At 52.7% G+C, this 27308-nt stretch overlaps 1 protein-coding gene across 3 annotated transcripts in view; it reads right to left on the reverse strand.

The window, feature by feature from the left end:
• Positions 1–614: 614 nt before the first annotated feature.
• The window catches only part of GPBP1L1 (GC-rich promoter binding protein 1 like 1), a 76234-nt gene continuing 49540 nt past the window's right edge, over positions 615–27308 (reverse strand). For all 3 annotated transcript variants that reach the window (XM_040334374.1, XM_040334373.1, XM_040334376.1), the window contains 3 exons: positions 22840–22976; positions 22659–22761; positions 615–1298 (listed from right to left, as the gene is read on the reverse strand). In XM_040334374.1, coding sequence (XP_040190308.1) covers positions 1155–1298; positions 22659–22761; positions 22840–22976 — 384 coding nt within the window. In that variant the 3' untranslated portion in view covers positions 615–1154. The remainder of the gene's footprint in view (positions 1299–22658; positions 22762–22839; positions 22977–27308) is intronic.

Below are 27308 nucleotides of genomic sequence, written 5' to 3' on the forward strand. Positions count from 1 at the left end.
AAGAGCACTTCACATTCTTTCACCGTCTAGTGCAGCTGAGGCTGCAGAAAAATGGACTGGGGAAGTCCCTTTCTCTCTGATATTTCACCGAAGCCCCCCAAACTGGGCTCCTGAAAAAATAACTGTCCTCTGCTGATATACATGTGCGTTTGTGCTCTGGGGTGCACCCCCTAATGCAATAGGCTACGCACACCAATGGGCCTTCATAGGCATGCCTGGGCACAGCCTAAATCACCCTGTGAGGTGTAGATTAGCCTTGCTGCGGTATCCCCCCATATCCCTCTCCTGCTGGGGGGGCGGGATCCTTTTCTGAATGAACACAATGAGTAATTGGTACTGATCACTCATTGTGTTCATTCATACGTGTGTTTACTATGCTTCAGTTGATGAACCAACAGGAAGCCAGACACAGTGTTTAATCTTTGTCCTCAGTCCCTTTCTGAGAAAGTTTCAGCGTTGGGACCATATAGTGCAATAGTCTGCACACGCCTCTGGCTGTAGTTGACAAGAATGGGACTGCCTGTTTGGAGGCCCCTCCCACAGGCCCCACCCACCGCTGTTTTACATCCACAGATAGGAGACCTTAAAAACAAACAGAAAAAGAAGACAAAAAATGTTTTTTGGCAAACTGATGCAAAATATTTATTTCCAGGTTATTCGCTGCTGTGCCGCCATCGCCTCACATACAGGAAACCAGATTTCTGTAAATAATGTTATCAAAATAATCTTCTGAAATCTTCCCCCAAAATCTCCTTTTATTTTACAATCCACCCTGAATGTCAAGGCTTAGAGAACTCCTCACAATGATTCCCATAGATCCCGCCAGAACTAGCGCCGCGATTAAAAGGTTCCCCGACAGTGGCCCATTTTTTTAGTGGGTTAAGTCTGATTTAAATCGATCGCTGATCGAAGCTTTGCCATCTGCAGTGATGTGAAGGCCGAGCTCCATAAAAAATGAGGAAAAAACAAAAACTGAGAAAAAGAAAATCTCCTCGGAGTCTCTGAACTGCAGAAATCGGGTTTGTGCTCCTAGGAAGAAGAGAAAGGACAAGCCACGCCCCCTCACTCCACCTCCGGCCGTCATTGGCCGGTTTACCGATCTTCACAAGAAAGAGGTGCCCCATCCCCCAACACGTGGGAAATAAAGCGTTTTTTCACGATTCGTCGTCTGACGTGTCGGAGCTGCTGGAGTCCGTCTCTGAGCCGGGGTCAGGGGTCAGAGGGCTACGCCAAGCAAACAAAGCACATCTTCGGGGTTGTCGGAGGAAGCCGTTCAGTCCCAAGCCGTGTCTTTTCAGCTGTAAAAAGGAGAAAAAACAAAATGTAAAATGATGAATGGAGGAGGGGAGAGGAACTGATCTCCGGGTCCGCACTGCCACCCTTCCCCCGCACAGTATCCCGGGTCACATGACACCAGCAATTCATCATGTGACACCTCATTGTACAAATTAAAGTGGTTCTAAAGGCTGAAGGTTTTTTATCTTATGGGTGCAGCTCACCTCCCAGCTCCCCTTATAACTTACCTGATCCCTGTCTCCATCCAGCATGAGAGCAGCGGCCCTCCCAGGTCCCTTTCATCAAGAAAATGAGGGGGGGAGGGGGTGGAGCAGGGCTGGACCAATGTCCACTGACTGGAGGGCAGCTCGGGAGCGGGTCTATCCAGTGCCCCCATAACAAGAGTCTTGCTATTGGGGGCACTCTGCAGGGGGGGGGGGGGGATTGAGAAACAGGACTGCTGGCAGGGGACCCAAAAAGAAGAGGATCGGGGCTACACCATGCAAATATAGGATTTTTGTACTCACCGTAAAATCCATTTCTCTGAGTTCATGGACGGACACAGCAGCATTGACCTTAGGGTTATATTCCTTTCCTTTCAGGAGAGACTAGGCAGAAAAAACAGCACTTTAAGTGTTAAAAACACTTCTCAGTACAGCACCTCCCAGGGGGCGTGTCCCCCGGGTACATCCCACTCTCTGGAACATCCAGCCTCAGTTAGTAGACAAGCAGTACAAACAAAGGAGGGGTGGGTGCTGTGTCCGTCCATGAACTCAGAGAATGGATTTTACGGTGAGTACAAAAATACTATTTTCTCTTCCGTTCATGGACGGACACAGCAGCAATTGACCTTAGGGACGTCCCCAAGCAGTGTCAAAAAATTTCAAGGGGTGGGAAAACACAGCAAACCAAACTTCACCCCAAACAAACAAGAGCTCCTCAACGGAGGAACTTCAACCTTAAACTGCCACCTGTAAAACCTTGCACCCGAAGGAGGCATCCGAAGATGCACTCACATCCACCTCGTAAAACTTTGAGAAGGTGTGGATTGACGACCAGGTCGCCGCCTTACACACCTGTAAAACAGACGCTTGATGGCGGAAAGCCCAAGAGGCACCAATCGCCCTGGTCGAATGCGCCGTAACCCGAAAGGGAGGCGCCCGCCCCTTCAGGGCATACGCCAGGAGCACGACCTGTCTGAACCACCTAGAAATGGTGGCCGACGAAACCGCCAGACCCTTCTTAGGACCAGTCACCGACACGAAGAGTGAGTCCGACTTCCGAAACGGAGCCGTACCCAACAAGTACACCCGTAGGGCCCGAACCACATCCAAGGAATGCAAAGTGGCCTCCTTTGGGTTTTTCGGTTGAGGACATAAAGATGGAAAAACGATGTCCTCATTAATGTGAAAAGCCGAAACAACCTTAGGAAGGAATGACGGCTGCGGCCGCAGCACCACCTTATCCCTGTGGATGACTAAGTAAGGAGCCTTGCAAGACAAGGCCGCCAGTTGAGATACCCGTCTGACCGAGGTAATTGCCACCAGAAAAACCATCTTCTGGGACAGAGTGAACAAAGGAATCTTCCGAATGTCCTCAAACGGAGCTTCTTGAAGCACCGAAATAACTAAATTCAAGTCCCATGGAGGCAGTGGAGGACGCACAGGAGGGGCCACATACCGGACCCCCCGCACAAAGGTACGCACCAAGGAGTGCGACGCCAAGGGTCGCTGAAAGTAGACAGCTAGAGCCGAAATCTGACTCTTAACCGTACTTGAGGCGAGAGCCTGATCCACTCCACGCTGTAAGAACAGCAGAATCCGGGACATCACAAATGTACGGGGGTGCCATTTCATCTCCTCACACAGAGATGTAGGCCTTCCACGTACGATGGTAAATCTTCCGTGAAGTAGACTTCCGTGCTTGTAGCATGGTAGAGATCACCGAGCCCGACAGACCTCGGTCCTTCAGCACCTGGCTCTCAACATCCACGCCGTTAAAGCCAGCGACTATAAGGCCGGGTGAAAGATAGGACCTTGCGACAGAAGATCTTCACTCAGGGGTAGACGCCAAGGAACAACTGCCACCAGACGCACCAGGTCCGCTTACCAGGGACAGCGCGGCCAATCCGGGGTGATCAGGATTGTTGGTATCCCCTCGGCTTCCACTCTGCGCAGCAGGCGAGGAAGAAGCTTCAGAGGGAGGAAAGCGTATATTAGGCGATAGTGACCCCAAGGCGCCACCAACGCGTCTGACGCATCCGCCCACGGGTCCCTTATCGTGACACCTTCCGATTGAGACGGGACGCTAGAAGGTCCACGTCTGGAGTGCCCCATTTTTGGCACAGACTCTGAAACACCTCCGGGTGTAGCGACCATTCTCCTTGGTCTAGCTTTTGGCGACTTAGGTAATCGGCTTGCCAGTTCAGCACCCCCGGAATGTACACCGCCGACAGAGCCGGAACGTAACTTTCGGCCCACCGGAGTATGTGCGTGACTTCCGTCGCTGCAGCCGAGCTTCGTGTGCCCCCCTGATGATTGACGTACGCCACGGCCGTGGCGTTGTCGGACTGGATTCTGATCGGTCGGTCCTGCAGACCCAGAGACCACTTGGAGAGACACAACTTGATCGCTCGGAGCTCCAGTACATTGATTGGAAGGCGGGACGACTCCTGAGTCCAGCGCCCCTGGGCTGACTGGACACCCCCCCAGCCGTCGTGATCACTATCCAATGACACGGCAGAAACGATCTCCTGGTCCGAAGTACCGGAGATGTCAGCCACCACACTAGGGAGGACTTGACCAGGCGACTCACCCGAATCTGGTAATCCAGAGACGAAGGAAGTTTGTTCCAACGTGACAGAATCTCTTTCTGCAACACTCGGTGTGGAATTGGGCATACGGAACTGCCTCGAAAGAGGCCACCATCAGACCCAGAACCCTCATGCAAAAGCGAAGCGTCGCCAACCGCTGCACCGCAGATTTCAGAGCCTGCAGTTTTTCCGTTGGGAGAAAAACTCTCGCCTCTGAGGAGTCCAGGACCAACCCCAGATATTCCAGCCGCTGAGACGGTACCAGTACTGACTTCTGGATATTCAGCAGCCAACCGAATTCTCGGAGGGTCTGACAGGTGATAGACACGTCCTCCTCTAACTCTGAGCTTGAGGAAGCTCTCAGAAGAAGGTCGTCCAGGTACCCCACGATAGCGATCCCGCGCTGCCGCAGCAGGGCCAGCATCGGGGCGAGCACCTTGGTGAAAACCCGCGGTGCTGAGTGCAGGCCGAACGGGAGGGCCACAAATTGAAAGTGGTCCTCCCCGACCGCAAAGCGCAGAAACCTCTGGTGTTTTGCACAAATTGGGATATGCAGGTACGCGTCCTTGATATCCAAGGATGCTAGGAAATCCCCTTGATGGAGCGCCGCCACTACCGCCGAGCAAACCGATTCCATCCTGAAATTTTGCACTTTGACAAAGCAATTGAGGGCCTCGAGGTGCAGGATTGGACGGACCCCTTCCTTCTTGGGGACTACAAACCGATTGGAGTAAAACCCCTGAAACCGTTCCGTTGAGGGAACCGGCACAATCACTCCCCTGACCAGCAGATCCTGGACAGCTCCTGACAGATCCTTCAGACGATCCGGAGGGAGACGGAGGTTGGAGGGAAAAAATCTGTTTGGTGGACAAGAGAGAAACTATCTTGTACCCCCAGGAAACTACTTCACAAACCCATCGGTCGGAAAGAAGAGACCTCCACCGAGCCGCGAATTCACAAAGTCGGCCCCCCACCCGAGATACGGGCGGGGGCAGACCTTCATGCGGAAGCAGGCTTGTCGTACCGGGGGCGCTTTTGCCCTTCAGTGGGCGCCTTAGCACCCTGGAAACGTTTTCCTGTCGCACTTGGCGGGCGAAAAAACCTCTTGGGGGTAGTAAATGAGGACCCTTGCTTACGGCGGGGCTCCTTACCCTTCCCAGATTGCGGGAGCAGAGTGCCCTTACCGCCTGTGGCATCGTTTATGATGTCATCCAGGGACGCCCCAAAAAGCTGTTCACCCTTAAAGGGTAAGTCCACCAAGGCCTTCTTAGAGGACTGGTCCGCAGACCAACACTTTAGCCGCACAAGGCGACGTAGTACCACCGCGTAGGCGGAGGCCCTGGAGAGCAAGGGGAGCGTATCCAGGGCCGACTCAGACAAATTTTAGGCCTTGCACCAACTGGTCGGCCAGGTCCACGCAGGTCTCAGAGGCATTCTGCGCCTCCAGCTCCTGCACCAGGGACTTAGCCCGTTCGGTGAGTGTCTGACACCAGATCCCCGGCCAAAAGCGGTCTCACCGCCGACCCCACCACTGTGAATATGGAGCGGGCCACAGCCTCAGCTCTCTTATGTGCGGGGTCCTTAAATGCGGGAGCCCCTTCCACAGGCAACGTGGTGGCCTTGTTCAGCCTGGACACCGGAGGGTCCACTGATGGAGGAGATACCCTTTTGAGGAGGATTTCCTAAAAAAGTGGGTAACGGAGCGCAAAGTATTTTGGTACTGCAAAAACTTTCTGCGGACGACTCCATCCACAATTTTTGCACCTTGACAAAGCAATTGAGGGCCTTGAGGTCCAGGATAGGGCGAACCCCTTCCTTCTTGGGGACCACGAACAGATTGGAGTAAAACCCCTGAAACCATTCCTGCGAGGGAACTGACACAATCACCCCCCTGTCCAGTAGATCCTGGACAGCCCCTGACAGGGCCTGCTGCCAAACCGGAGGAAGTTGGGGGTTGGAAGGAAAAAATCTGTTTGGGGGACGAGAGAGAAACTCTATCTTGTACCCCGAGGCAACCACTTCGCAAACCCACCGGTCGGACAGAAGAGACCTCCACCGATCCGCGAAGCCGGCCCCCCACCCGAGACCCGGGAAGGGGCAGACCTTCATGCGGAAGCAGGTTTGTCCGCAGGCTTGTTGGGCTTGCGGAACCAGGTGCGCTTCTGCCCCGCAGCTGGGCGCACAAAAAAAACGCTTGGGGGTAGTAAAGGAGGGCCCTTGCTTGCGGCGAGGCTCCTTACCCTTCCCAGACTGTGGGAGCAGCGTGCTCTTACCACCCGTTGCATCCTTAATGATGTCATCCTGGGATGCCCCAAAAAGCCGTTCACCCTTAAAGGGCAAATCCACCAAGGCCTTCTTAGAGGACTGGTCAGCCGACCAGCATTTGAGCCACACAAGACGGCGCAATACCACCGCATAGACGGAAGCCCTGGAAAGCAAGGGGATCGTATCCATGGCCGACTCGCAGACAAATTTTAGACCCTGAACCAATTGTTCAGCCAGGTCCCTACTGACTCAGGAGCGTCCCCCGTTCCACCAGCTCTTGCAGCAGGAGCTTCGCCCTTTCAGTCAGAGTCTGTGACACCAGGGTCCCGGCCAGAGCCGGCCTCACCGCCGAACCCACAACAGTGAATAGGTAGCGGGCCACAGCCTCCACTCTCCTATCAGCAGGGTCCTTAAATGCAGGAGCCCCTTCCACAGGCAACAAGGTGGCCTTGCTCAGTCTGGACACAGGAGGGTCCACTGACGGAGGAGAGACCCACTTTTTCAAAAAGTCCTCCTCAAGGGGGTAACGGGTGGCAAAGTATTTTGGAACGGCAAAAACTTTTTGCGGTGTATCCCATTCCTTGTACAACATATTGTCCAAAAAAGGAACACAAGGAAACACTTTCGCGGTGCGTGGCGGTTTGCAGAACCCAAAAGGGGCTGGCACGTCAGTTGCCTCCGCCACATCTTTAAGTTTTAGAGTATCACGCACCGCAGAAATAAAAGCTCCAACAAATTCCTTGTCAGCAACTGATCCTGAATCAGAGTCATCCTCACTGTCCACGTGGGTTAAGCCCGTATCCTCTGACACTACAGAACCAGAAGAAGAAATAGCATGGTCCGATTCTGCGTCAGAGACATCCCCAGAAGCAGGCTCAGGGAGGGGGCGCTTTTTACCCCCCATCCGGGCACCAGCCGCTTCAAACCTGGCGAGAGAAGACTCCAGGACAGCCGACATTGCCTCAACAGATGTGGCAGGGGGAGGGGCGTCAAGGGTTAACTCAGGCATTGCTGGGGAAGAAGTACCTGGCTCAGGCTCCATAATGCCCCAGCGCTGTGTCACCCTTACTGCAAGGCAGGAAAAAAAAAAACACTGGTCACCTCCTGGCTGCTACTACAGAGTATTGGGGCCCCTGGGACTCGCCACCCCTCCCGGTGCAGCGCGGTCTGAGAAGGACAAGGTGTGCTGAAACTGCCGGCTGCGCCGCGTCTGTCCCTCAGGCAGATTCCCGTTTTTTTTTGCAGGGCTGAAGCGGTCACACGAGGCCAAACGAATTCCAAGATGGCCGCCGAATGTGTAAAAAACCAGCACAGGACCACGGGAAAATGGCCGCCGAGCTATATAGAGCGCGTCTCCGGCAAAATGGCGGCCGTTGCGCATTTAAAAAGACAGTGACACAGCAAAAATAGGATTTTTGTACTCACCGTAAAATCCATTTCTCTGAGTTCATAGACGGACACAGCCTTCTTTGACAGTAGGGTTATATCCGCTTTCACTAGGAGAGTTTAGGCAGAAAAAAAGCACTTAAAGTGTTGTTAACAAACACAAACCTCAGTGCAGCTCCTCCCAGGGGGCGTGGCCCCCCCGGGTATAACCCACAAATGAGGGTCGGGTGCCGTGTCCGTCTATGAACTCACGAGAAATGGATTTTACGGTGAGTACAAAAATCCTATTTTCTCTTCAGTTCATAGACGGACACAGCCTTCTTTGACATTAGGGACGTCCCAAAGCAGTGTCAAAAATTTTCGAGGGGACGGAAAACAACACAGCAAAACAGGTTACACCCCAAACAAAACCGGAGTTGCTCAACGGAGAAACTCCAACCATAAACTGCCGCCTGTAACACCCTGTGGCCGAAGGAGGCATCAGAAGATGCACACACATCCACCTTGTAAAACTTTGAAAAGTGTGGACCGACGACCAGGTCGCCGCCTTACACTCCTGTAACACAGAGGCATGATGCCGGAAAACCCAAGAGGCACCGATCGCCCTGGTCGAATGCGCCGTAACCCGAAAGGGAGGCGCCCGCCCCTTCAGGGCATAGGCCTGAAGCACAATCCGTCGGATCCACCTAGAAATGGTGGCCAACGAGACTACCAGGCCATCTTGTAGGACCAGTCACCGACACAAACCGTGAGTCCGACTTCCGGAACGGAGTCGTAGCAGATAAGTACACCCGTAGGGCCCGAACCACATCCAGAGGATGTAAAAAGGCCTCCCCCTTGCATTTCGGCCGAGGAAATAAGGATGGAAGAACAATGTACACATCAATGTGAAAAGCCGAAAACGACCTTGGGGAGAAAAGACGGCTGCGGCCGCAGCACCACCTCATCCTTACGGATGACCAAGTAGGGAGCCTTGCAAGACAAGGCCGCCAGAACAGACAGACACCCGTCTGATCGAGGTAATTGCTACCAGAAATAAAATCACCATTTGTGACAGTCAACAAAAAACCTCCCGAATGTCCTCAAAGGGAGCATCCTGAAGCACTGAAAGGACTAAATTCAAGTCCCATGGGGGTAGTGGAGGGCGCACCGGAGGGGCCACATGCCAGACCCCCCGAACAGACGTACGCACCAAGGAGTGCGACGCCAAGGCTCATCGGAAGAAAAAACAGCCAGAGCAGAAAACTGACTCTCAACCGTACTTAAGGCGAGAGCCTGATCCACTCCCTGCTGTAAAAAATAGGATTTTTGTACTCACCGTAAAATCCATTTCTCTGAGTTCATAGACGGACACAGCATTCTTTGACAGTAGGGTTATATCCGCTTTCACTAGGAGAGTTTTAGGCAGAAAAAAAGCACTTAAAGTGTTAACAACACATTCCTCAGTGCAGCTCCTCCCAGGGGGCGTGGCCTCCCCTGTATAACCCACACCCTGCTCTAGTAGCCTCAGTCCGTAACAAGCAGTACAAACAAAGGAGGGGTGGGTGCTGTGTCCGTCCATGAACTCAGAGAAATGGATTTTACGGTGAGTACAAAAAAAAAGGATTTTTGTACTCACCGTAAAATCCATTTCTCTGAGTTCATAGACGGACACAGCCTTCATTGACCTTAGGGTTTTTTTTTTCTCTGGGGCTCATTTTTCACTCGTGGTATGGCTGGGGCTTTTTCACCCCCCAACCGAGCACTGGCTGCTTCAAACCTGGTGAGAAAAAGACTCCAGGACAGCCGACACCGACTCAACAGATGTGGCAGGGGAAGGGGCGCTAAGGGTTAATTCCGGCATTGTAAGGAATGAGGGGCCTGATTCAGGCCCCAACATTGCCGTTGCCATTTCACCCCTACTGCCAAGGGCAGGAAAAAAGTCCCCCACAGGTCACCTCCCGGCCGCTAGAGCACAGTATGGGGCCCCCTGAGACTCACCACCCTCTGGTACAGCGCGGTCTGTGAAGGCAAGTGTGTGCTGAGGAGAAGCTGCAGCGCTGCGTCTTTCCCCTCAGATGATTCGCAGTCTTTTTTCCCCGCCGAAACGGCCACTAAAATGGCCGTCGTTGCGCAGTTTTAAAAAGACAGTGTACCCAAAAATGACAGTACACCAAAACAGCACACACAAAAATGCCCAGAATGTCCACCACAGTCCCCTGCAGTGACACAGAACAGCCCCAGCCATACCACGAGTGAAAAATGAGCCCCAGAGAAAAAAAACCCCCTAAGGTCAATGAAGGCTGTGTCCGTCTATGAACGAAAGAGAAATCCTATTTTCTCTTTCGTTCATAGACGGACACAGCATTCTTTGACAGTAGGGACGTCCCAAAGCAGTGTCAAAAAAATTTGAGGGGTGGGAAAATAACACAGCAAACCAGGTTACACCCCAAACAAAACCGGAGTTGCTCAACGGAGAAACTCCAACCATAAACTGCCGCCTGTAACACCCTGCGGCCGAAGGAGGCATCAGAAGATGCACACACATCCACCTTGTAAAACTTTGAAAAAGTGTGGACTGACGACCAGGTCGCAGCCTTACACACCTGTAACACAGAGGCATGATGCCGGAAAGCCCAAGAGGCCCCGATCGCCCTGGTGGAATGCGCCGTAACCCGAAAGGGAGGCGCCCGCCCCTTCAGGGCATAGGCCTGAAGCAAAATCCATCGGATCCACCTAGAAATGGTGGCCGACGAGACTGCCAGGCCCTCTTGTAGGACCAGCCACTGACGCGAACAGTGAGTCCGACTTCCGGAACGGAATCGTAGCAGATAAGTACACTCGTAGGGCCCGAACCACATCCAGAGGATGTAAAGGGGCCCCTCTCCCTGTATTTCGGCCGAGGACATAAGGATGGAAGAACAATGTCCCCATCAATGTGAAAAGCCGAAACCACCTTTGGGAGAAAAAACGGCTGCGGTCGCAGCACCACCTCATCCTTACGGATGACCAAGCAGGGTGCCTTGCAAGACAAGGCCGCCAGAACAGACAGACACCCGTCTGATCGAGGTAATTGCTACCAGAAATAAAATCACCTTTTGTGACAATAAAACAAAAAACCTCCCAAATGTCCTCAAAGGGAGCATCCTGAAGCACTGAAAGGACTAAATTCAAGTCCCATGGGGGTAGTGGAGGGCGCACCGGAGGGGCCACATGCCAGACCCCCTGACCAAACGTACGCACCCAGGAGTGCTACGCCAAGGGTCACTGCAAGTAAAAAACAGCCAGAGCAGAAATCTGGCTCCTAACCATATGTAAGGCGAGAGCCGGAACCACTCCCTGCTGCAAAGACAGCAGAATCCTGAACACAACGCATGTACGAGAGTGCCAGTTCATCTCCCCACACACAGAGAAGTAGGCCTTCCATGTATGAGGAAAAAACCTACGTGAGGTAGACTTCCGTGCAGGCAGCACGGTAGAGACCACCGAGCCCAATAGGCCTCGGTCCTTCAGCCCCTGGCTCTCAACAGCCACGCCGCCAAGTCGTTGGCTGTCAAACAGGGTGGAAGATCGGACCCTGTAACAGAAGATCATCTCCCAGGGGAAGACACCAGGGGGCATCTGCCACCAGACGCACCAGGTCCGCGTACCAGGAGCGACGCGGCCAATCTGGGGCAATCAGGATCGATAGAATCCCATCGGCTTCCACTCTGCGCAGCAGGCGAGGAAGAAGCTTCCGAGGACGGAAGGTGGAAATTTTTAGGCGATAGTGACCCCAAGGAGCGCCTGACGCGTCCGCCCACGGGTCCTTAAACCTGGCGACGAACCGTGGCACCTACCGATAGAGACGGGACGCTAGAAGGTCCACGTCCGGAGTGCCCCACTTTTTGTCACAGACCCTGAAAACACCTGCGGGTGGAGAGACCCCTCTCCTTGCCCTAGTGTAGCGCGACTTAGGAAGTCGGCTAGCCATACTGTACCCCCGAAACGTACACGGCCAATAGAGCCGGAACGGACCTTTCGTCCCACCGAAGGAAGTGCGCTGCAGTTGAACTCCGTGTGCCTCCCTGTTGATTGACGTACGCCACGGCGTTGTCGGACTGGATCCTGACCGGTCGGCCCTGTAGATCCAGGGACCACCTGGCAAGGCACAGCTTAATTGCTCGAAGCTCCAGAATACTGAACGGTAGGCGGGACTCCTCCGGAGTCCAGCGCCCCTGGGCTGACTGGGTGCCCCAAACGCCCCCCCCCAACCGGAGAGGCTGGCATCCGTCGCGACCACTGTCCAGTGGCACGGCAGAAAACGACTTCCCGGCCCGAAGCACCGGAGACGCCAGCCACCACACCAGGGGAGACTTGACCAGTTGACTCAATGAACCTGATAAACCAGAGATGACGGAAGCTTATCCCAACGTGACAGCAGTTCCTTCTCTAGCACCCTGGCGTGGAATTGGGCATACAGAACCACCTCGAAAGAGGCCCCCGTCAGACCCAGAACCCTCATGCAGAATTGCAGAGATGACCACTTCTAGGTCGACAACTGCTGCCCAGCAGATTGCAGAGCCTGAATTTTTTTCCCCGTTAGGAGAAAAAAACTCCCGGCCCGGCAGAATCCAGGACTAGTCCCAGGAATTCTAGTCCCCGAGACAGAATCAACACTGACTTCTGGACAATACAGAAGCCAGCCAAACTCTTGGAGAGTCTGACATGTGATAGACACGGCCCCACTAATTCAGAGCTTGAAGAAGCTCGTAGGAGAATGTCGTCCAGACATCCAATGATAACAAACCCCCGCTGTCACAGCCGGGCCAGTATCGGGACGAGCACCTCGGTGAAAACCCGTGGTGTCGACACCAAGCCGAGCGGGAGGGCCACAAAATGAAAATGGTCCTCCCCCGACCGCAAAGCCCAGAATCTCTGGTGCTTAGAGCATATGGGAACATGCAGGTACGCGTTCATGACATCCAAGGACGCCAGAAAATCCCCATCCTGAAATTTTGCACTTTGACAAAAGCAAACGAGGGCCTCGAGGCCCAGGATTGGACGGACCCCGTCCTCCTTGGGGACTACAAATAGATTGGAGTAATACCCCTGAGACCGTTCCATCGAGGGAACTGGCACAATCACTCACCCGACCAGAAGATCCTGGACAGCCCCTGACAGAGCCAACCAGCGAACCGGAGGAAGCCAGAGGCTGGAGGGAAAAAAATCCTGTTTGGTAGACGACAGAAACTCTAACTCGCACCCCGAGGAAAACACTTCGCAAACCCCACGGTCGGGGAGGAGAGACCTCCACCGAGCTACAAATTCGCGAAGCCAGTCCCCCACCCGAGACACGGGTGGGGGCAGACCCACAGGCGGAAGCAGGTATGTCCGCAGGCTCGTTGGGCTTGCGGAACCAGGTGCGTTGGTGCCCCGCAGCGGGGGTCTTGGCACCTTGCAAACCATCCCTCACCGCCAGGGTGGGCGAAAAAACGCCAAGGGGCAGTAAAGGAGGGTCCTTGCACATGGGGAGGTCCCTAGCCCTTCCCAGACTGTGGGAACAGCATGCTCTAACCACCCGCGGCATCCTTAATGACGCCACTCAGGGAAGTCCCAAAAGGACCGTTTACCCCTAGAGGCCATTCACCAAGGCCTAGTCTGAGGACTAGTCCGCAGACCAGCCATCAGCCACACAAGGCAGCGCAGTACCACCATATAGGCGGAAGCCCTGGAAAGCAAGAGCGTAACCAGGACCGACTCACAGACAAATTTCAAGACCCAGAACTAAATGTTCAGCCAGGTCCTTGCAGGTCTCGGAAGCCTCCAGCTCTTGCAGCAAAAACAAAACGTTGCCCGTGCAGTCAGAGTCCGTGACACCAGAGCTCCGGCCAAAAAACGGTCTCACAGCCGAACCCCCTGCCGCGAGGATGGAGCGGGCCACAGCCTCCATTCTGCCAACGGCAGGAGCCCCATCCACATGGTGGCTAGCTCACCTGGACACGGGAGGGTCCACGGACGGAGGAGAGACCCACTTCTACTAAAAAGGTCCTCCACAAAGGGATAACGGGTCGCAACGCAAACTGTCTGCGGCGTATCCCATTCCTTGTAGTACAACCGTCCCAAATAGGAATGCAAGGAAAAAATTGTCAGTGCGTGGCGGTTCACGGGACCCACCTGACAGGTGTCCCCGCCCCATACTCAAGTACAGAGTAACACGCCTGCAGAAAAAATAGCTCCAACAATTCCATTCAGTAACCGACCCTGAACCAGAGTCGCTCTCACTGTGCGCGTGGATTAAGCCTGCATCATCTGACATACAGTGTCAGAGATATCCCCAGAAGCAGGCCAGGGTGGGGGGTGCTAATATCCCCCCCATCCGGCCCCTAGTCGCTTCAACCTGGTGAGAAAAAAACGCCATTGTCATAGCAGATGTGGTAGGGGGAGGGGCAGCAAGGGTTAACTCAGGCTTACAGGGGAAGAGATACCTGTCATGGCTCTACAACGCCTCCCCCCCCCCCCGTGTCACCAATCCTGCAAAGCAGAAAACAACCCACGGTCACCAACCGGCCGTTACAGAGCATGGGGGGCCCCCAGGGAAACTCACCATCCCTCCCGTTTTGCAGCGCGGTCTGAGAGAGCCTGTGCGGTGCTGAGAAGCCGGCTGAGCTGCGTCTGTCTCTCCCAACAAATTTGCGGGCTTTCTCCAGTGCTAAAATGGCCACACGAGGCCAATCGAATCTTTAAGATGGCCGCCGAATAGCAAAAAAACAGCCCAGGACCACAAGAAAATGGCGGATGTTGCGCATTTAAAAAGACAGCAAAACAGCACAGCAAAAAAATCACATTCCAGCACAGAAAAAGGCCCCTGCAGTGAACACACACAGCCCCCGCTACGCACACAGGTCCAGGTGATAGGAGACCCCAGAAAAAAAAAAACCCTCACAGCCGTCACCCAAAAGGGAAGGAGGGAGAGGAATAAGGGAGAGAGGAAAGCAGGGCGGACCCTCAGTCGACCTCCCATGGGAAAATTCCAGCCAGACCACTTACCTGAGCAAGGGGCCACTACTTACCCGTCCTGCGACTACCCGGCTGGAGGTATCCCAGACAGAACCAACGTCCGCTAAACGGCATGGCTGTCGGCCAGACACACTGTGACAAAGCCATAGAGACCGGTCATATGTGTGCCCTAGAACAAAATGTTCCCCGGCCGCCCCTGGAGCAACGGGGCCTGTCGTGGACGTCCCAAAGCTGAGCTGAGGGCCGGCACACGCTCGATGGCCGAACATGGGGGGACTACAAGGGTCGAGGACCCAGCCTGTCACCCAGTCGGCTGTTGATAGAAGAATCACAGGATTCAAAAATGCAGGAACAAAATAATAAAAGTGAAAAAAAATCGCCAGAAAAAAGTCCAGGAACTCCAGAGAGAGCCTTGACCTCCTGTCGTTAGGCAGGAAAAAAACTGAGGCTACTAGAGCAGGGTGTGGGTTATACCCGGGGGGGCCACGCCTCCTGGGAGGAGCTGCACTGAGGAATGTGTTGTTAACACTTTAAGTGCTTTTTTTCTGCCTAAAACTCTCCTAGTGAAAGCGGATATAACCCTACTGTCAAAGAATGCTGTGTCCGTCTATGAACGGAAGAGAAAACAGCAGAACCCTGTACACCACGTATATACGAGAGTGCCAGTACATCTCCTCACACACACAGAGAAGTAGGCCTTCCACGTAGATGTAAATCCTACGTGAGGTAGACTTCCGTGCAGGCAGCACGGCAGAGACCACCGAGCCCAATAGGCCTCGGACCTTCATCCCCAGGCTCTCAACAGCCACGCCGCTAAAGCCAGTGGCTGTAAAACAGGGTGGAAAATCTGACCCTGTAACAGAAGATCAACCCCCAGGAGAAGACGCTAGGGGGCGTCTGCCACCAGACGCACCCGGTCCGCGTACCAGGAGCGACCAATCTGGGGTAATCAGGATTGATAGAATCCCTTCGGCTTCCACTCTGCGCAGCAGGCGAGGAAGAAACCACCGAGGAGGGAAGGTGTAAATTAGGCGATAGTGAGCCCAAGGAGCCACCAACGCGCCTGACGCGTCCGCCCACGGGTCCCTTGACCTGGCCACGACCGTGGCACCTCCCGGTTGAGGCGGGACGCTAGAAGGTCCACGCCTGGAGTGCCCCACTTTCGGCAGAGACTCCGAAACCCCTGCGGGTGGAGAGACCACTCACCTTGGTCTAGCGTAGTCCGACTCAGGAAGTCGGCTTGCCAATTCCGAACTCCCGGAATGTACACGGCCGATAGAGCCGGAATGGACCTTTCGGCCCACCGAAGGATGTGCGCGACCCTCGTCGCTGCAACAGAACGCTGTGTGCCTCCCTGATGAGCGATGTACGCCACGGCGTTGTCGGACAGGGTCCTGACCGGTCGGCCCTGTAGATCCAGGGACCACCAGGCAAGGCAAAGCTTGATCCAGAACATCGATCTGTAGGTGGGACTCCACCTGAACCCAGCGCCCCTGGGCTGACTGGGTGCCCCAAAAGCCCCTCCCCAACCGGAGAGGCTGGCATCCGTCGCGAACACTGTCCAGTGACATGGCAGAAACAACTTCCCGGCCCGAAGCACCGGAGACGTCAACCACCACACCAGGGAAGACTTGACCAGTTGACTCAACTGAATCTGGTAATCCAGAGATGACGGAAGCTTGTCCCAACGTGACAGCAGTTCCCTCCGTAGCACCCTGGCGTGGAATTGGGCATACAGAACCGCCTCGAAAGAGGCCACCGTCAGACCCAGAACCCTCATGCAGAATCGCGGAGATGACCACTTCTAAGTTGACAACTGCTGCCCAGCAGATAGCAGAGTCCGAAGTTTTTCCGTTAGGAGAAAAAAACTCCCGCCCCCCCCCGGCGGAATCCAGGACTAGTCCCAGGAATTCCAGTCCCTGAGACGGAATCAACACTGACTTCTGGACAATACAGAAACCAGCCGAACTCTTGTAGAGTCTGACATGTGATAGACACGGCTCCACCAATGCAGAGCTCACAGAAGCTTGTAGGAGAATGTCGTCCAGACATCCCATGATAACAAACACCCGCTGTAACAGCCGGGACAGTATCGGGACGAGCCCCCGGTGAAAACCCGTGGTGTCGACACCAAGCCGAGCGGGAGGGCCACAAAATGAAAATGGTCCTCCCTGACCGCAAAGCCCAGAATCTCTGGTGCTTAGAGCATATGGGAACATGCAGGTACGCCAGAAAATCCCCATCCTGAAATTTTGCACTTTGACAAAAAACAAACGAGGGCTTTGAGGCCCAGGATTGGACGGACCCCGTCCTCCTCGGGGACTACAAACAGATTGGAGTAATACCCCTGAGACCGTTCCATCGAGGGAACTGGCACAATCACTCCCCCGACCAGAAGATCCTGGACAGCCCCTGACAGAGCCAACCAGCGAACCGGAGGAAGCCAGAGGCTGGAGGGAAAAAATTCTGTTAGGTAGCCAAGAGAGAAAATCTATCTTGCACCGCGAGAAAACAACTTCGCAAATCCAACGGTCGGAAAGAAGAGACCTCAACCGAGCCGCAAAGTCACAAAGCCGGCCCCCCACCCGTCACGGGTGGGGGCAGACCTACATGCGGAAGCAGTACTGTCCGCAGGCCCGCCAGGCACGTGGTACCTTCCCCCCTCAGGTCACCCCGATTCCTGCACCTTCCCTCCTCAGGTCACCCCGATTATTGCACCTTCCCCCCTCAGGTCACCCCGATTCCTGCACCTTCCCCCTCAGGTCACCCCGATTCCTGCACCTTCTCCCCTCAGGTCACCCCGATTCCTGCACCTTCCCCCCTCAGGTCACCCCGATTCCTGCACCTTCCCCCCTCAGGTCACCCCGATTCCTGCACCTTCCCCCCTCAGGTCACCCCGATTCCTGCACCTTCTCCCCTCAGGTCACCCCGATTCCTGCACCTTCCCCCCTCAGGTCACCCCGATTCCTGCACCTTCCCCCCTCAGGTCACCCCGATTCCTGCACCTTCCCCCCTCAGGTCACCCCGATTCCTGCACCTTCTCCCCTCAGGTCACCCCAATCCCTGCACCTTCACCCCTCAGGTCACCCCAATCCCTGCACCTTCACCCCTCAGGTCACCCCAATTACTGCACCTTCACCCCTCAGGTCACCCCAATTCCTGCACCTTCTCCCCTCAGGTCACCCCAATTCCTGCACCTTCACCCCTCAGGTCACCCCAATTACTGCACCTTCACCCCTCAGGTCACCCCAATTCCTGCACCTTCACCCCTCAGGTCACCCCAATTCCTGCACCTTCCCCCCTCAGGTCACCCCAATTCCTGCACCTTCACCCCTCAGGTCACCCCAATTACTGCACCTTCACCCCTCAGGTCACCCCAATTACTGCACCTTCACCCCTCAGGTCACCCCAATTCCTGCACCTTCTCCCCTCAGGTCACCCTTATTCCTGCACCTTCACCCCTCAGGTCACCCCGATTCCTGCACCTTCCCCCCTCAGGTCACCCCGATTCCTGCACCTTCCCCCCTCAGGTCACCCCGATTCCTGCACCTTCCCCCCTCAGGTCACCCCGATTCCTGCACCTTCACCCCTCAGGTCACCCCGATTCCTGCACCTTCCCCTCTCAGGTCACCCCGATTCCTGCACCTTCACCCCTCAGGTCACCCCAATTCCTGCACCTTCTCCCCTCAGGTCACCCCCAATTCCTGCACCTTCTCCCCTCAGGTCACCCCGATTCCTGCACCTTCTCCCCTCAGGTCACCCCGATTCCTGCACCTTCTCCCCTCAGGTCACCCCGATTCCTGCACCTTCTCCCCTCAGGTCACCCCGATTCCTGCACCTTCTCCCCTCAGGTCACCCCGATTCCTGCACCTTCACCCCTCAGATCAGCCCAATTCCTGCACCTTCACCCCTCAGGTCACCCCGATTCCTGCACCTTCCCCCCTCAGGTCACCCCGATTCCTGCACCTTCCCCCCTCAGGTCACCCCGATTCCTGCACCTTCCCCCCTCAGGTCACCCCAATTACTGCACCTTCCCCCCTCAGGTCACCCCGATTCCTGCACCTTCCCCCCTCAGGTCACCCCGATTCCTGCACCTTCCCCCCTCAGGTCACCCCGATTCCTGCACCTTCCCCCCTCAGGTCACCCCGATTCCTGCACCTTCCCCCCTCAGGTCACCCCGATTCCTGCACCTTCCCCCCTCAGGTCACCCCGATTCCTGCACCTTCCCCCCTCAGGTCACCCCGATTCCTGCACCTTCACCCCTCAGGTCACCCCGATTCCTGCACCTTCCCCCCTCAGGTCACCCCGATTCCTGCACCTTCTCCCCTCAGGTCACCCCGATTCCTGCACCTTCTCCCCTCAGGTCACCCCGATTCCTGCACCTTCCCCCCTCAGGTCACCCCGATTCCTGCACCTTCCCCCCTCAGGTCACCCTGATTCCTGCACCTTCCCCCCTCAGGTCACCCTGATTCCTGCACCTTCCCCCCTCAGGTCACCCTGATTCCTGCACCTTCCCCACTCAGGTCACCCCGATTCCTTAGTTATACGGTTCCAGTCCTCTGTCTCTACGTAACACGGAAGGTTTGATTGACTTTGTAACGGCTACCCACTGGTAGTGAGGGGTATCGGCCGTTGGAGACGTCCTTTTCCCTGGCAAGCTGCGATATGCAAGTACCGCCGGTATATCCCATCGAACACCCTTCCAAGAAACGAGACGGACTACGTTTGAAGAGTCAAGCAGACTGACTTTATTTGGCATATTTCACCTGCTTATATCTGCTTACAACTGTACAGAAACAAATGACACTCCCCCCCCCCCCCCCAGGGGGGCCTTCAATACACACACTTTGAAAGAATGACCTTCCCTTGAGCCAATCAGCTGCTAGCCATTTTGGCTCCTTAACTTGATCAGACAATAGAATGCAATTAACCTTTAAAACAATTATCACTCACACATAATCCCCATCAGCATACACCTCACAGGGGGGCTGTTTACCTCCACAAAAGAGTTCATTAGCTATGCGAAGAGTACATTAGCATTCAGCAGTGAAAGAGACTCTTTGTCCAGTTAACCCTTTGAGCTCAGAATACAATGCGGTACATCCAATTGTGACAAGCCATGCAGTTCCTTGTAGTCCTCCCTGCATGAAGATTATAACTGTCCCGGCAGCATGCATATGTCCGTTACACTACTCCCCCTTTTGTGGAACACTCCGGCAGACCCGGATTGATCCTTTTCGGATCAACTTGGGGATGTCCGGTCTGCTGTTAGGGTAAAAGTTCCGTTTGCCTGGACCGTCCGTTAGCCTTCCCATTGGCTTACCAGGTCGGTAGCTGATGGTGACGGTGAAGAATAGAATTCAATTCTGGAACAGTCACTTGCTTTGCTCTCTCAATGGCTCCCAAAACCTGTTGCTGATGCTCTTGGGACAGATACGGCACCACCTGGATGCAAATCCCATTTAATCTTTTGACAATTTCCGCCTGTTTGTGCATTTCAATGTTCAAGCCACGGGACATCTCATAATACATGACATAGTGTCGTTGCATCTCTGATTTCTCACTGGCCAACTTGTCACATTCCCATTTTAGACTGTGATATTGTGCCTGATCTACAGTACATGGCGGGGAAGGTAGTCTTACCCGGTTCTCAGCAGCAAGCGGGTTGATTCCAGCAACGCGGGTGGTCACGGGACAAGCAGCAGCAGGTGTAGGTAAATAAGCCGAAGTCAGAGGGCCAATGTCGTTGCCCAGCACCACCTCGGCAGGTAGGTTGTCCATGATACCAACTGTGGTCTTTCCTGACCCGGCTCCCCAGTCTAAGTGCACCCGGGCGGTGGGTACGCGAAATACAGCACCCCCTGCGACCCGGACGGCAACTGTGCGATTGGACACGTTCTCTGGCTTTACCAGATGTTTTTGAATCAGAGTGATAGTAGTCCCGGAATCTCTTAGGCCTTGTGCTACTTGTCCATTCACTCGTACCTCCTGACGGTGATGCTGACGGTTATCCGGAGAGGCCACTTGTATTGGGTCTGCCTCATACCAAATTCCCAGACATTCCTCAGGGCCCCCCTCGGTCTCCAGGCAGTGGGCCGCAGAGGGACGTGATGGAGTGACCTCTGTGTTGGGTGTTGTGCGTCTCCAATTGTTATTGGTAGCTCTCAAAGGGCAATAACGAGCAATATGTCCCGTGTCGCTGCAGTGATGGCACGTCACCCTAGGCGAATCCCGGGGGTAGTTGCTAGGCCCCTGAGGATGTGGTGGGACTGGAGCCCGAAACTCTGGGCGTGGGGTGACGGTTGGAGTACGCGGTTCTACCTTCTGAGCCAGCCGCATAGTACCCTGGCTTACTTTCCTTGTCTCCGCGTACTCATCTGCTAGCCGAGCCGCCTCATTTAAGTTAGCGGGACGGCGATCTTGTACCCAGTCTTGTATGTCTGCGGCCAGGTCTTGGAAGAAATGTTCCATTAGGAACAGCTGCAATACTTCCTCCCCGGTGTTGGCCTTGCACCCTTGGACCCAAAGGGATGCCACCCTTTGTAACTGGTTGGCCCATTCCATGTGGGAGTCCACAGCCATCTTCTTGGAATCCCGGAAGCGCCGGCGGTAGGCTTCTGGCGTTACGGCATATCGGGTTAGCAGCGCCTTTTTAACTTGCTGATATTGTAAAATATCCTCTGGAGCGAGAGCCCGAAAGGCTTCATTGGCTTTGCCCGACAATTTCCCCGACAAAATAGTGACCCATTGGTCTGGTGGTACCTGGTGTAGTGAGCACTGCCTCTCAAAGTCCGCCAAATATCCATCGATTTCCTCCTCACTTTCTACAAAAGCTTTAAATGCAGTGAACGGTATTTTCTTTCCTGTAGCAGCAGGTGGGGGGGTAGGGACTGCAGGTGTAATGGGCTGTCTCGCTCTTACCAGTTCCAGTTCTTGTCCCCTCTTCGTTTGTATCTCCTCCCTTGCTTCCCGGAACAGCTGGTTGATTAGTTCCACGGACGTTTCTGGATACAAGGATAATCTCCACTGTACAATCCCAGTAATTACATCTTCTTTGCTGACCGGTACAAGGGGCTCAGTTCCTTCCATGGATCCATCCATTTCGTCCAGCTCCAGCAGGTCAGCTATCAGCTCCCTCCGTGGTCTGTTACTGGCGCTCCTACCACGACTCTCCAATAGATCTTTTAGTGTGGATCTTTTCAGCCTGGCGTACTGCGACTCCATTCAGCACTTGCTCTTTGGATAAAAGGACCATCCCACTGCTACCAACCAATGTAACGGCTACCCACTGGTAGTGAGGGGTATCGGCCGTTGGAGACGTCCTTTTCCCTGGCAAGCTGCGATATGCAAGTACCGCCGGTATATCCCATTGAACGCCCTTCCAAGAAACGAGACGTGCTACGTTTGCAGAGTCAAGCAGACTGACTTTATTTGGCATATTTCACCTGCTTATATCTGCTTACAACTGTACAGAAACAAATGACACTCCCCCCCCCCCAGGGGGGACTTCAATACACACACTTTGAAAGAATGACCTTCCCTTGAGCCAATCAGCTGCTAGCCATTTTGGCTCCTTAACTTGATCAGACAATAGAATGCAATTAACCTTTAAAACAATTATCACTCACACATAATCCCCATCAGCATACACCTCGCAGGGGGGCTGTTTACCTCCACAAAAGAGAGTTCATTAGCTATGCGAAGGGTACATTAGCATTCAGCAGTGAAAGAGACTCTTTGTCCAGTTAACCCTTTGAGCTCAGAATACAATGCGGTACATCCAATTGTGACAAGCCATGCAGTTCCTTGTAGTCCCCCTGCATGAAGATTATCGATGTCCCGGCAGCATGCATATGTCCGTTACAGACTTCCCAAGAGAAAGTGACACACAAGGTGCGGATCAAAGTCTCCACCCCCTCTCCGCCCCCCTGCAACAACTTACCTGCTGGGATTTTATCTGGAACTCTTGCAGCTCCTCCTCTGTGAGTGGAAGGCAGTCGTCGTCATTCTCTGGAGACTCCTGCCAGCCCATCTCTTTCAGTAATCTGCAAATAGGAAGGACAGGGTATGTACAGAGCGACACCAAACATATATCTCCCTTTCCACCGAACCCGCAGGCTTACCTGTGTTCTGCTTCCAGTGAATAAGACAGCCGGCCGCGCTGCTCTTCTAGAGAGTCGGAAATGCCGTTGAGATGGCGGCTCTCCTCGACGTGCTCGCCGTCTCCATTGTTTAGATCGGCTGGGCTCCGATTCTGCACCTAAGACAGGACACGTTACTGTCAGACGCACGCAAAACGCCATTACAAGGTACGATCGATGAGATACGCGATCCTTGTCACAAGACATGCATGTCGTCTTATCATTGGATCCTCTGCAGGGCTGTCTTAATGAGAGGGAACACCTGGGCACTGTCCAGGGGCCCCAGCTGCATGGGGGCACCCTGCACTTTCCCCAAAGCAGCTGGTCCTTGAGCCCACGCTGCCCCGAAGTTGGGGGCCCCCTGATTTCATAGTAATAGATAGATACACAGGGGAGGCCGTCTGCCTACCTACTTGATGTCTGTTTACCTGCACTGTCATCATTGCAGGGGGCCCCAGAGCATTACTTTTCCCAGGGGCCCACAAAGCTATTAAGACAGCCCTGATCCTCTGTCCTGAAATCTATACTGTCTGTACTCTGCACTCAGCTCCGCCCACCTAAGCTCCGCCCTGAATTAAAAGTAGAAAATAATTATAATAAATAAAAAAAGCGTACTATAGCTCCGCCTTTTGCAGCCATTTTAACATGAAGGAAAACTTCATGTATTTGGAACCTAAAAGTTGCTTCACAGCGAAATCCTCAGAAATATTTATTAAATGAAACAAATAATATCACAAAAACTCCAAAAGACAAATAAAAGTGTTTAATCTGGTGGGTGGTGCCGAGACCCTCATATAGATAACTGGATAGAGAATGTTCCTTACATTGGTGATCAGTGAGAAGAATGTCCCTTACATTGGTGATCAGTGAGAAGAATGTCCCTTACATTGGTGATCAGTGAGAAGAATGTCCCTTACATTGGTGATCAGTGAGAAGAATGTCCCTTACATTGGTGATCAGTGAGAAGAATGTCCCTTACATTGGTGATCAGTGAGAAGAATGTCCCTTACATTGGTGATCAGTGAGAAGAATGTCCCTTACATTGGTGATCAGTGAGAAGAATGTCCCTTACATTGGTGATCAGTGGGAAGAATGTCCCTTACATTGGTGATCAGTGAGAAGAATGTCCCTTACATTGGTGATCAGTGAGAAGAATGTCCCTTACATTGGTGATCAGTGGGAAGAATGTCCCTTACATTGGTGATCAGTGAGAAGAATGTCCCTTACATTGGTGATCAGTGGGAAGAATGTCCCTTACATTGGTGATCAGTGAGAAGAATGTCCCTTACATTGGTGATCAGTGAGAAGAATGTCCCTTACATTGGTGATCAGTGAGAAGAATGTCCCTTACATTGGTGATCAGTGAGAAGAATGTCCCTTACATTGGTGATCAGTGAGAAGAATGTCCCTTACATTGGTGATCAGTGAGAAGAATGTTCCTTACATTGGTGATCAGTGAGAAGAATGTCCCTTACATTGGTGATCAGTGAGAAGAATGTCCCTTACATTGGTGATCAGTGAGAAGAATGTCCCTTACATTGGTGATCAGTGGGAAGAATGTCCCTTACATTGGTGATCAGTGAGAAGAATGTTCCTTACATTGGTGATCAGGGGGAAGAATGTCCCTTACATTGGTGATCAGTGAGAAGAATGTCCCTTACATTGGTGATCAGTGAGAAGAATGTCCCTTACATTGGTGATCAGGGGGAAGAATGTCCCTTACATTGGTGATCAGTGAGAAGAATGTCCCTTACATTGGTGATCAGTGAGAAGAATGTCCCTTACATTGGTGATCAGGGGGAAGAATGTCCCTTACATTGGTGATCAGTGAGAAGAATGTCCCTTACATTGGTGATCAGTGGGAAGAATGTCCCTCACATTGGTGATCAGTGGGAAGAATGTCCCTTACATTGGTGATCAGTGAGAAGAATGTCCCTTACATTGGTGATCAGTGAGAAGAATGTCCCTTACATTGGTGATCAGTGAGAAGAATGTCCCTTACATTGGTGATCAGTGAGAAGAATGTCCCTTACATTGGTGATCAGTGGGAAGAATGTCCCTTACATTGGTGATCAGTGGGAAGAATGTCCCTTACATTGGTGATCAGTGAGAAGAATGTTCCTTACATTGGTGATCAGTGAGAAGAATGTCCCTTACATTGGTGATCAGTGGGAAGAATGTCCCTTACATTGGTGATCAGTGAGAAGAATGTCCCTTACATTGGTGATCAGTGGGAAGAATGTCCCTTACATTGGTGATCAGTGAGAAGAATGTCCCTTACATTGGTGATCAGTGGGAAGAATGTCCCTTACATTGGTGATCAGTGAGAAGAATGTCCCTTACATTGGTGATCAGTGAGAAGAATGTTCCTTACATTGGTGATCAGTGAGAAGAATGTCCCTTACATTGGTGATCAGTGAGAAGAATGTCCCTTACATTGGTGATCAGTGAGAAGAATGTCCCTTACATTGGTGATCAGTGAGAAGAATGTCCCTTACATTGGTGATCAGTGAGAAGAATGTTCCTTACATTGGTGATCAGTGAGAAGAATGTCCCTTACATTGGTGATCAGTGAGAAGAATGTCCCTTACATTGGTGATCAGTGAGAAGAATGTCCCTTACATTGGTGATCAGTGGGAAGAATGTCCCTTACATTGGTGATCAGTGAGAAGAATGTTCCTTACATTGGTGATCAGGGGGAAGAATGTCCCTTACATTGGTGATCAGTGAGAAGAATGTCCCTTACATTGGTGATCAGTGAGAAGAATGTCCCTTACATTGGTGATCAGGGGGAAGAATGTCCCTTACATTGGTGATCAGTGAGAAGAATGTCCCTTACATTGGTGATCAGTGAGAAGAATGTTCCTTACATTGGTGATCAGTGAGAAGAATGTCCCTTACATTGGTGATCAGGGGGAAGAATGTCCCTTACATTGGTGATCAGTGAGAAGAATGTCCCTTACATTGGTGATCAGTGGGAAGAATGTCCCTCACATTGGTGATCAGTGGGAAGAATGTCCCTTACATTGGTGATCAGTGAGAAGAATGTCCCTTACATTGGTGATCAGTGAGAAGAATGTCCCTTACATTGGTGATCAGTGAGAAGAATGTCCCTTACATTGGTGATCAGTGAGAAGAATGTCCCTTACATTGGTGATCAGTGGGAAGAATGTCCCTTACATTGGTGATCAGTGGGAAGAATGTCCCTTACATTGGTGATCAGTGAGAAGAATGTTCCTTACATTGGTGATCAGTGAGAAGAATGTCCCTTACATTGGTGATCAGTGAGAAGAATGTCCCTTACATTGGTGATCAGTGAGAAGAATGTCCCTTACATTGGTGATCAGTGAGAAGAATGTCCCTTACATTGGTGATCAGTGGGAAGAATGTCCCTTACATTGGTGATCAGTGAGAAGAATGTCCCTTACATTGGTGATCAGTGAGAAGAATGTCCCTTACATTGGTGATCAGTGGGAAGAATGTCCCTTACATTGGTGATCAGTGAGAAGAATGTCCCTTACATTGGTGATCAGTGGGAAGAATGTCCCTTACATTGGTGATCAGTGAGAAGAATGTCCCTTACATTGGTGATCAGTGAGAAGAATGTCCCTTACATTGGTGATCAGTGAGAAGAATGTCCCTTACATTGGTGATCAGTGAGAAGAATGTCCCTTACATTGGTGATCAGTGAGAAGAATGTCCCTTACATTGGTGATCAGTGAGAAGAATGTTCCTTACATTGGTGATCAGTGAGAAGAATGTCCCTTACATTGGTGATCAGTGAGAAGAATGTCCCTTACATTGGTGATCAGTGAGAAGAATGTCCCTTACATTGGTGATCAGTGGGAAGAATGTCCCTTACATTGGTGATCAGTGAGAAGAATGTTCCTTACATTGGTGATCAGGGGGAAGAATGTCCCTTACATTGGTGATCAGTGAGAAGAATGTCCCTTACATTGGTGATCAGTGAGAAGAATGTCCCTTACATTGGTGATCAGGGGGAAGAATGTCCCTTACATTGGTGATCAGTGAGAAGAATGTCCCTTACATTGGTGATCAGTGAGAAGAATGTTCCTTACATTGGTGATCAGTGAGAAGAATGTCCCTTACATTGGTGATCAGGGGGAAGAATGTCCCTTACATTGGTGATCAGTGAGAAGAATGTCCCTTACATTGGTGATCAGTGGGAAGAATGTCCCTCACATTGGTGATCAGTGGGAAGAATGTCCCTTACATTGGTGATCAGTGAGAAGAATGTCCCTTACATTGGTGATCAGTGAGAAGAATGTCCCTTACATTGGTGATCAGTGAGAAGAATGTCCCTTACATTGGTGATCAGTGAGAAGAATGTCCCTTACATTGGTGATCAGTGGGAAGAATGTCCCTTACATTGGTGATCAGTGGGAAGAATGTCCCTTACATTGGTGATCAGTGAGAAGAATGTTCCTTAC

This window comes from Rana temporaria (genome assembly GCF_905171775.1).
Source record: "Rana temporaria chromosome 7 unlocalized genomic scaffold, aRanTem1.1 chr7d, whole genome shotgun sequence".
Classification (NCBI taxonomy): Eukaryota; Metazoa; Chordata; class Amphibia; order Anura; family Ranidae; genus Rana; species Rana temporaria.